Here is a 10,928-nt window from a genome sequence, read left to right on the forward strand (position 1 = left end):
ATTTAATTTTATATAATTTAGAGTTGCTTAGATTGAATTTTTTATAAAATTATATTGACATTTTAAAGAATATGATTGAACTTGATTTATCTGATTATTGGCTTCTGGGTAGAACAATGTGAAAAAGGTGGGCTTATTAACCAATCTTAAATAATTGAGACTAATTGTTTATTATTACTATTATTTTAAATTTGAAAATTAGGTCTCTATTGAACTATTTTTATTTTAGTCACCAGGACTTAATTTATTCAGTTTTCAGTTTTAATATTATTTAGTTTGTTCAGATTTTAAAAAAATTAAAAGCTAAAAATATCTTTTATTTTTATATATTTTTATTTATTTATTTATTTTTGACAAAGTGAATAAATCATCCACACATTTCAAAAAAATACTCCCCCCTTTTTGATATATATGGGTATGGAAAATGGTGTCACTGTCACTCTTGTATTAAGGTGATGGTATGTTTTTCTATCACCTCTTTCTTATTAGAGTATATTTTAAAGAAAAGAAAAACAGTCATAGTGTATGAGACGGTATGTTTGTTGAAGGAACATATAACTAGACAAGATTCATTTCAACCTATGGTTAATTATTATTGTATTTACTCGAATATTTCACTTTCAAAGAATAGCAACATGACTCGATCATTAAAATTTGTCTTCTCATGTGATAACTTATTGGTATTTGGTACACAAAGGAACAAGATTGGAGACTGGCAATACTTCATTGTGTGTGTATTAAAATAATTAAAATAATTGTTAAAATAATTGTTATGTTATATATATATTAATAATTTGTTAAAATAATTAAAATATATATATATATATATTAATAACTTATCAGTGTCGTACCAGTGATAACTTATCAGTGTCTTACCGTATTAGAATAGAAATTTATTAAAATAATTATTATGTTATATATATATTAATAATTTGTTGATTATTATTTTTATTTATTGATTTATTTTACATTTATTTGTTTTATGTCATCCTGATCATGATTTATTTATTTATTTTGCATTTATTTGATTCAACCATTTGCTTGTTGTTTTTTTTTAAATAAAGGTAGTGACTACAAATTAACAAGGTATTTTTGGTTTTATGTCATCACTAGTTCATTGTTTATTTTGCATTTATTTGATTCAAACCATTTGCTTGTTTTTTAAAAAATTTAAGGTAGTGCTTTCATCCTTTGTGGTAGTGCTTTCATGTGCACAAACAAGTGGAGATTTGCAAAAAGGTGTTGAGCTTGCCTAATACAATAGGAGATTTGCACAAAAAGGTCGTACATCTTAACCATGCTATTATTTGGTTGTTTATTGTGATAGGCAATATGTCATCAAAAAGGTTGATTTATTTTAGTAGTACATGTCTAATACAAAAAGGTTGATTTATTTATTTATTTGGTTGTTTATTGTGATAGGCAATATGTCATCAAGCACACCAAATTTCTCATCTACACCATTTCATTCCGGAACGAATTCATCAACTAGTCGGGCCATGTTGGAAGGTGATTTTTCAATGAGCAAAAGTTTTGATGGTGATGATGGGAATGCAAATAAAAGTAATGATCCAATTGAAAAGGGTTGTGATGTTGTTGACCTTGGTGAGGGGGGAGAAGAGGAAGGTAATGAGAAAAAAAGGGCCAAGACTTCAAGTGTATGGTTGGAGTTTAAAGAAATTGATCTTCCTGATGGTTCTAAAAAGGAGAATGTATTCATTGCAAGAGGAAGTTGGCTATAAATGCTAGCAAGAGTACAACTCAATTTAAAAGGCACTTGTCAACTTGCATGAAGAGAAAAATTTATCAAAATCAACAACAAAAAATTTCTTTCCAACCTATACAAGGAGGTAATGGGGATGTTGAAATGCAACCGACTCTCACAAATGGCAAGTTTGACATGGCAAAAATGAGAGAAGCAGCTGCACATTGGATATTGATGCATGAGCTTCCTTTTTCAGTAATGGAAGAGGAAGGTTTTAATATGATGCAAAGATGTGGAATGCCTGAATGGGAAAAAGTGTCGCGGGTTACTATCAAGAAAGATTGTATGCAAGTTTATGAAGCCGAAAAAAAAAAATTGAAAACATTGCTCAAGAATATTAGCAAGATAAGCTTGACAACGGATTTATGGAAGTCTAGCAATCAAAAGATCGAGTATATGGTCTTAACAGCTCATTTTATTGATCATAATTGGAGATTGCAAAAGCGTGTTATCAATTTTGTTCGCCTTCCACCTCCTCGCCGTGGGGAATTGAGAACAAGGTTTTTACTATCTCTGTTGATAATGCTTCAAGCAATGATGTGGCAATCAGGATTCTTAAAGACACATTTTCAAGAACTAAAAGGTTGCTTTGTGGAGGAAAGTTATTTCATGTTCGTTGTTGTGCACACATTCTTAATCTCATGGTGCAAGATGGTATTTCTGAAATTGAAGAAATAATTGAAGATATTCATGAAAGTGTGAAGTTTATTAATCAAAGTGAAGCAAGATTGAAGTCATTTTCTGATATTGTGCAACAACTACAATTGTTGGAGAGAAAACTTATTCTTGATTGCAAGACACGTTGGAATTCAACATTTGAAATGCTATCGATTTGTAAATGAAATTTAAAGATGTTTTTTTCCAATGTTCAAAGATCGGGAAATCCTTTATCATTGTTGCCCATGCCCCCAAGATTGGGAAAAAGGTGGAGAAAAATATGTGAGATTTTAGAAGTGTTCAATGCCATCACAAAAAAATTATTTCCGTAGTGATTATCCAACTTCTAATTTGTTTCTCAATGAAGTCTATCGGGTGAAAATGTTGCTAGACAAAAGGGCGAATGATGAAAATGACTTTATTCGAGCAATGATTGGCAAAATGAAGGCTAAATTTGATAAATATTGGGGGGAATGCAATTTGCTCATGTCCGTGGCCGCCGTCTTGGATCCAAGATGCAAAATGAGGGTTGTTGATTTCACTTTTGCAAGGATGTATTCCGATAGAGAAGCAAGAGAAAATATTGCTAAAGTTCGAGAAGCTCTACATGAGATTTATGAAGAATATGTTTGTGAATATCAACATGGCAATGAGCATAGTGGTGAAACTCCAATGCATAATAATGATGATGTTGGTACTAGTGGCAAAGGCTCGTCAGGTTGGTCCGAATTTTCAAGTTATGTGAAATCTATTGAAAAAGCCTCTCCACAACAGTCAGATTTGGATGCATACTTAGCTGAAGGTTGTTTCATTTTTGAAGGAAATCTGATCAATTTAATGCCTTAGAATGGTGGAAGGAAGTACTTTTAAAATATCCCATCTTATCTAGAATGGCTCGTGACATACTTGCTATTCCTATTACTACGAGTGGCTCGAGAGGCTACTTTCAGGTGCGGTGGTGAGTGATTGATACTTATCGTTCTTCATTGGCTCCAGAGACAGTGCAATCATTGCTTTGTGGAGGAGATTGGTGTCGAAATCTTCATGGAGTGAAGAAGAAAAACAAAGTGAGTTTATAATTGTTCTTGCTTTAATATATTTTTTTATTTTTCATGGTTTTTCTTGTTTTAATGTAATTTTTGACTATTCTTTGTTCACTTTGTATATATTAGAAGGAGAAGAAACCAATTGAGATTTCACTTGACATACCTTGAAGCTCAAGTTTAAAATGGTATGAAGAATTATGTTTGCATGTAAGTAACATTTAAGTTTATTCATCCTTACTATCAATGATTAAAATGATTTGTTTTCTAATTTCTCATTTGTAATTTTGTATAGGTTTGATGGAAACATTGGGCCAAACCCTTACTTTCAAGAACATATATTTTTGAGATAATGGATGTTGATGGTGGATTGATTGTTTTCTTATTATCTATGAACTTATTTGTTTGTTGTCAATGAATTGTATTAGCACTTGTTTATTTTCTATTTGTTTTACTTGGACTTATTAACTATGGACTTACTTGTTTTATAATTATGGACTTATTTGGACTATTTTTAATGTTTTTTATTTAAGTATGAGTTCTATTTGTTTTTTTTTCAAAATATTTTGGAATGTTGTTGTTTTAGTTGATGTTGCATTTCATCAAATATGAATGTATTTGTTTGTCTTTGAAAAATTATAGAATGTTATTATTCTAGTTCTTGTATTTGGTTAAGTTTGAATTGTGTTTGTTGCCTTTAAAATTTTTTTGAATGTAGTCATTTTAGAATGGATGAAAAAAATTGATTTTTTTTTTATGAAAATCAATGGAAAAAATTTTCGAGCTCGAGTATAATTGTTTATGATCATTTTCAACATTTCCGAGCTTAATCGATCGAGCTCGAGTAGCTCGAATAGTGTATCGAGCCGAGCTCGAGCTTGGTTATGTATACTCGGTCGAGTTCGAGCCGAGTATCGAGTATCGAATTTTCAGTCGAGCTCGAGCTCGAGCTCGCTATTACTCGGCTCGAACTCGATCGATTACACCCCTACTTCCATGGCCTCCTTCTCCACCTGCTTCAAATCCATTGCTCTCTTTCTGATTAAACTTCTCTTTGATTAAATCTAGTATGAAAAACCAATACTAAAAGATTGCTGAGTTTCTGTGTTACTGTTTATCAGGTTGAGATTAGAGGAAGAACCAATGTTTTCAGAACCGGACCGGAAAGTGAACCAATCAAGCAACCTGGTTATGGGTCAATCAATTGAATCGAATAAACCAGTTTGGTCGAACCGGATGACGTAATATATATATATATATATATACAAGTATCAATTATCCAAACTCTAATATATTTCAAGGCTAATTCAAATCCACCACATCCTTCCTAGGTCATCGTGTTCAAACTATACATGCTTTCCTGAAAAAGTGAAAATCAAAATAATTAAAAAAATAAATAATCAAAATTCCAACCAATCTCATTAAAAGATCAACTGCTCATCCTTCAATCACTAATATATATCCACCGTCAATCCATCTCAAAATCCGTGCCAAATGTTAATATCAAGACAACCATCTACTCGTGAAGACCTAAACCCTTTCTTTCCCAATCTTCAACTAGTTCTTTTTATACCGCAAACTGTAACCTACTCCTCACCGGAACACCAAATTTAACACCATGGTTCCCCAGTACAAGCTCGTCGACCACCATCTCTTGACCACATGCTCGGACTGTGTCGGCGCAACCTCGGCCAAACGCTCCATCTCCAAACACACACTCCTCTCCTTCGCTTCATCACCATTTTCTCAATCATCTCATACTGCCGATCTACGCTCGTCTTTGTCCCGCGCTTCTTCTCTCCAGGCTTAAAAATTAAAAATTTAAAAAAAAATAATAATAACCGGGGTTAACCCGGTTCCTATCAAACCGGCCGGTTTGGCGGGTTTGACCGAGTTTGACCGGGTCAACATCCAGTCAATGATTTATATAGAAAAGGACCGGACTGCTGGTCGGTTTCCGGTTCTATTGATCCAACTGACCAGTCCGATTTGGGTTTCAAAACATTGGGAAGAATTGGTGGTCTAGTCATGTGGCAGAATAGAGAAGGTGACGTGGAGATCGTCTATTGCATGATGAGTGAAACGAATGGCGCAAAAAACTAGGGAAACAGGTGGCGGCTGAAAACAGTTGTTGAAATGGAACAATAGTAAATACTCTGGTCCTTTTTTTATTTTACTTGTCCCATTCTATGGTGTTTTATGTTTTCATGTTTAGAAAATTTGTGAAACAAAAAACTACATGTGGTTGTGATTAAGATGTCTCAAGTTTGAGCCTCTCATATTATAATTCAATTTCTTTAGGGTCCCCTACGAGAGTTTTGTGTGAGACTTCTCGTTCTACCCTCTAGAACCCGCTTGTTTTTTGCTTTGTTGCTTGTTGATATTGTCAAAAAAAATATATATATATATGAAACATTAAATATTTTTTAAAAAATTTAACTTTTACATGTACTTTTACAACTTTCAATAAATTATATTCAACTATACATTTTTTTTTCAAAACATATTTTAAATAAAGGTAATATTATAAAGTTAATATAGATTTTATATAAATTACCAACTAATTTTAACCAATTTTTCTTAATTTATATGATTTTATACCAACTAACTTTAACAAATTTTTCTTAATTCATATTATTTAGTTAAAATAGACAAATAAAAAGAAAATACTCCATAATTTTTATTATTGAGGGTTATATCAGAAAGAATGTCATATCTTTGCGTTGAGTTCGGCTATATGGGCCGGTTTGTAGCAACTCTATAGGGCGCAAGGGTATTTTGGTAATTAAATCAGTCCAAAACCGCCTCATCTTCTCTCCCTCGAACCTCCACCGCTGAAAACAAAGCGCGAGCGCGCGCGAGAGAGAGCGAGTACCATCAATGGCGCTAACCCTAACAACTCCATTCCTCCCGTCCCTGAAAGCTTCCCCCAAATCCCATCGTATGGAGGTGAGAACTCTTCGATCGTGATCACATACCTCTGATTTCTCGCAAATGGAGCAAGGATTTCACTGACGATTGCTTCGATTGGTGCAGGTGAAACCTAAATCAGTGATGGTGGAGTGCCGGAAAAAGGGCGGTATCCACCCCGAGTTCCATGAGGACGCCAAGGTGTACTGCAATGGCGAGCTGGTGATGACCACCGGAGGCACGCAGAAGGAGTACACCGTCGACGTGTGGTCAGGCAACCACCCGTTTTATCTCGGTAACCGATCCGCCTTGCTGATCGACGCTGATCAGGTTGAGAAGTTCCGCAAGAAGTATGGAGACATGTCCCCCGATCTCCTGAAGATTCCTGTTCTCAAGCATGGCGAGATCGTGCTGCCCACCAAGAAGAAGGCCGCGCCGGGTAAGGGCAAAGGCAAGAAATAGATGGCTCTTTTTCCATCCTGTTTTCTAATTCTCGTTGTTCTTAAATCCTTCTTTTCTTTTATATAACTGAGCTTACTCTGTACAAGATTTTTGCATTGAAAAGTTGATATATTTCATCATCCTGTGTTGAAATGTTGTCCTTGAATCCCTTTGTTGTTTTGGAAGTTCTAGGGTTTTTTCTTTGATGAACTGATGATGATAAGTCTAGAAGAAAAAAACAAATATGTGAAGCACATGACACATCTTGATATGAATGCATTGGTAGAAGGCAGAGTATAAATGGGTTTCTGAATTCTATTGGTTCATTGTTTTTATACTAATTTTAATTCTCTAAGAGTTTGTAACTAGAGGATTGAGTAGATTTTGAAAGAACAGTGTGTAGAGTATGATGGAGATCTTTAGACTCTTTAAGTCTTTTGTAATAAATTTCAATTTTGTAGGAGTTAGGAAACTAGAGGATTAACTAGCTTTGACTGTTTAATTTTAATGAACTGAAAGAGTTTGTATGGTTCATTATGTTTGCACTAAAATTTAGTTGCCTAAGAGAGGATTTCATACAGTAGTAATTTTTTTTTCAATTTGATGATATTTAGTTTTTAACCCTTGATGAAACTGAATCCCAATAGATGTGTGACCTCTTTAAGATGGCTACTTGGAAAGGTGTGTGATATGAAAGAGCTGATAATGTTGTGCTGATCACACACTTTAACAACTTTCCCCAAATACTCCTAATGACATGAAATGTATACAACCCAAATGGAGGTGTCTTTCAGGTGATGCATTAATCATTACAGGGCCATAAGCTGCAAAGAACTTTGCAAGTACTGAGGGTTTCGTTCTTTTAATAGGACTTTGTATGGTTCATCAGTTATGTGTTCCACACTTCCACATCAGGATTTGTGAAGGTTTCCGACCTAATATTTGCTGAAAGTGTGTATCATGCTGTCTTATTTACAAATAAAATAAATAATCGAGTATTTTGACATTGTATGTATGCAGATCCCATTTACTGTCATTGATTTTATATCAATTGGAACTCAAGAGCTAACTCTGACTTGGTTACACACTAATACATTAATATGTCTTTGAGTTTGGACATACATTCTGTGCGTGCAACTTTGGTTACAGACCTGTATATTTGAGTTTGTCTGTGCAATTTTATGATGCATTTGATTCAATTAGCAATTTAGTTTGGCGTGAACATGAATCAGGCTTGATGTTCTTTTCATCGAATCAACTTAACTAGAGTGATATGCTCAACAGATGGAGCATTTCATACTTGCTGGTTTCTGTATAGCAATAATGTTGATGGTGTGCATATGTATGATTGTCTCCATACTCTTATAACATACCGTTTGTAATTTTGTATCGTATCCATTTATTTCCTTTGTTTTTGTAGTCTGTATTGCTTGAAAAAGAAAATTGCATTGAGCTTGCAGCTCCTTGTGTGATTGGATTATGGGAACATAGAGAGAAAGAGAAGTGAAAATGGAAAATTTGTTTCGTTGTGTCAGATGATTGAATAAAATAAAAGGGATACACAAATAGAAGAGAATGCGCTGGGAATAATTTTCTGTTCTTGTTGTCTTGTCATTTGCCCTCTGTTTTCTCCCACTCTGCAAGCTCTCCTAAGGAATTCTCTAATCCCAATTAGGCTTACAAAAATTATTTGGTTTAATATGGGTGTGCTAGAACCGTGTCATGAACCCAACTATCATTTTAGGTCTCATGAACACTAACTACATCTTGCCAATTTATGAAGTCTTTGTGAAAGTTATTCATTCAAGTCCTTTTCAATGTTAACAAACATGGATCAGAAGAGCATGTTTTAATGAATGAAATTGCTTGCAGTTCTTCCATCTAAAGATCCAAATAGTGCTTGTTTTCATGTTTATGTCATTCTGCATGAATTGCAAGATGCCCATCCTCTTGGCTAGACAAACAGCATCTTCTTTAAATGCTTTTGTTTTTATTAGGCAGGGGGAGGTAAACTCCTGAACTGGGATACAAAGGTAAACATTAATTCATTTCTAGCTTTGTGTAGCATATGAAACCTGATTCAGCTCCATACATTGCCAATATAATTCCTGCTTATCTATCCTTGTTTTTTCCCCCACATAATCATTCTCTTGAAAAAGATATTATCAATCTCAAAGGTCGGGGTGGACATTATTATTAGATATTTTACCTGATAAATTAGCAGGTTGACTCATGATATATGCAGATAGTTTTGAACTGAGTGCTTCTAATTTGAAATTTCACCCTCACTTTTAAGGCCCAAATTGTTCATTGCTCATTAGTAAGGAGCAAGTGAAAACTGCATTACTAGTATATTTAAATCGAAAGAATCATCATCAGGTTAGACTAGACTTGTTATTGTGATTATTGTAATAAAAATTTTCATGTTTTAATCGAATCAATAGCATTGGACACCCACACACACAAAATGCAAAATCCAAATTTGTTTAAATCTGTGTTGATTTTATGCTATGTTTATTGTTTACCTGTCATGTCCTGGTTTGCCACTCCTATGGCCTACCATGAGAGAAAGAGCACTAGATAACCCAAGTGGTTGCTAGTGTTCAAGGAGTCCCACACATTTATCTCAAAGTGGATCTGAATCTTTTAACTGACCCTGATTCCCCAACTATGTTATCAGGATTACCTAGTTGAGTCTGCTTTACAGGCAAGAAAGTCAGTTTTAGGCTCTAACAAGGGACCTACATTTGTGTGTGTGTAATATATATATTGATATATATATAGTATGACTTCTAGAAAAGTAATGTGCACCAAACTTAGCCTTTGTTTTTTCTCCTTCACCTCTCATTGCTTTTGGTTGTTGGTAAACAAGAGATGGAAATAAAGGAGTCCTTGAAGCATTAGAGAAGTATAATCAAGAAGAGAATAAGATAAAGCAAGGCATTCATTATGTCACAATAGTGGGGTGAATAGACCTGCCAAGTTGTTTTGGTTAGGATTCACAAATTTGCTTTTTAATTGAAGGAACATAGTTATATGGTTGTGGGATCTGATGCCTTTAATTGGATTTTTGGAATCAAAATGAATTAATTCCAAGCTATATCTGATTTTGATGGTAGGATTTTTTTTGTAGGAGTTGCAAATACAACAGAATTCAACAGGTAGCTAGGAATTATTATATGGTAAAATTTAGTTCTTAGTGATTGATAAATAGTCATGAATAATGATGTATTAGTGTTCGTTTAGATGCTGGTGAAGTGGGCACTTGTTTAGATTTTCATTTCATCAAATGATTTTTGTTGGTTTGTGTGACTTAATTGAAGTCATCAAACGGAGGTGGGACCCGTGAGAGTGAACTATTTTAATATAAGTTATTAATTAATAAATAAATAAATCTACTTTTTCCATTCTGGGGTGTTTGTGCTGCAATGGATTGCGATAGTGAAAGTGAAATGTCATGGTTGAGATAAAATTTATGTAGTAATGTTTGCTCTGAAGGAAGTCCAACCAATCAATCAAGTGCGGTCATAATTCTATTTCTTGTGTTCTCCCAGATGTTTCTGTCCCATGGTTTGTAAAAATTATTAAAAAAATTTAAAATATTACTCCAACTGAATACTGAATATAATTATTTAAGAAATTAATTAATATTAAAATTTATTAATTATTAATTGAGAATATACATTCATTTTATTTAATATGATTGATTGAGTTTAAAATGGATCTATTTGTTATAAAAATCTTCCTCTAAACTAATTCAACCCACAAGCCTCTAAGAGCGTTCTTTCCTTCTGGAGCGTTCTTCTCCTGGTTCCTTCTCCGACCATGACCCCGCTGGGGTCTCCGATGGATGGCCACCCTCCTCTCCAGGGAACCGTCCCTGGTGTTTCTTGGGCTAACGTCGTTAGCTCTAAACCCTCCCTTAACTCCACAGAGTTTCCGCTGTATCTTCAGAAATCCCACTTTGAAAAAAATCAAAACCTCTTCACACTCCTCGGTCACTATTGATTCCGTTCTCTGGTCTGCTGCTCGGGATGGTATGCAATCTTCTCTTTATGCCAAGTTTCTCGGCAAATCTCTCCCCCTTGACCAAGCCAAGCGGGCTTTATCCG

At 34.3% G+C, this 10,928-nt stretch overlaps 2 protein-coding genes across 2 annotated transcripts; both read left to right on the forward strand.

Moving 5' to 3' along the window:
• Nucleotides 1–1,900: 1,900 nt before the first annotated feature.
• On the forward strand, nt 1,901–4,673 carry LOC120258654 (zinc finger BED domain-containing protein RICESLEEPER 2-like). Its single transcript, XM_039266104.1, has 5 exons — nt 1,901–2,029; nt 2,200–2,599; nt 2,790–3,224; nt 3,419–3,489; nt 4,587–4,673. Exons 1-5 carry the CDS (start codon nt 1,901–1,903, stop codon nt 4,671–4,673), a joined length of 1,122 nt encoding a protein of 373 aa, XP_039122038.1.
• Nucleotides 4,674–6,273: 1,600 nt separating this feature from the next.
• Nucleotides 6,274–6,956, forward strand: LOC120259154 (50S ribosomal protein L31, chloroplastic). Its single transcript, XM_039266700.1, has 2 exons — nt 6,274–6,414; nt 6,502–6,956. The coding sequence occupies exons 1-2, from the start codon at nt 6,346–6,348 to the stop codon at nt 6,835–6,837; spliced, it is 405 nt and encodes a 134-aa protein (XP_039122634.1). The 5' UTR covers nt 6,274–6,345; the 3' UTR covers nt 6,838–6,956.
• Nucleotides 6,957–10,928: the final 3,972 nt, after the last annotated feature.

Source organism: Dioscorea cayenensis, chromosome 4, assembly GCF_009730915.1.
Source record: "Dioscorea cayenensis subsp. rotundata cultivar TDr96_F1 chromosome 4, TDr96_F1_v2_PseudoChromosome.rev07_lg8_w22 25.fasta, whole genome shotgun sequence".
NCBI lineage: Eukaryota > Viridiplantae > Streptophyta > Magnoliopsida > Dioscoreales > Dioscoreaceae > Dioscorea > Dioscorea cayenensis.

Bases quoted from the DNA above. Each gene is read 5' to 3' on its own strand.
- LOC120259154 (XM_039266700.1), top strand. From the start codon at position 6,346: ATGGCGCTAACCCTAACAACTCCATTCCTCCCGTCCCTGAAAGCTTCC. The intron at 6,415-6,501 runs GTGAGAACTCTT...CGATTGGTGCAG, and splicing joins CCAAATCCCATCGTATGGAG to GTGAAACCTAAATCAGTGAT.
- LOC120258654 (XM_039266104.1), top strand. From the start codon at position 1,901: ATGGCAAAAATGAGAGAAGCAGCTGCACATTGGATATTGATGCATGAG. The intron at 2,030-2,199 runs GTTACTATCAAG...TCATAATTGGAG, and splicing joins AATGGGAAAAAGTGTCGCGG to ATTGCAAAAGCGTGTTATCA. The intron at 3,490-4,586 runs GTGAGTTTATAA...ACTGTTTATCAG, and splicing joins GAGTGAAGAAGAAAAACAAA to GTTGAGATTAGAGGAAGAAC.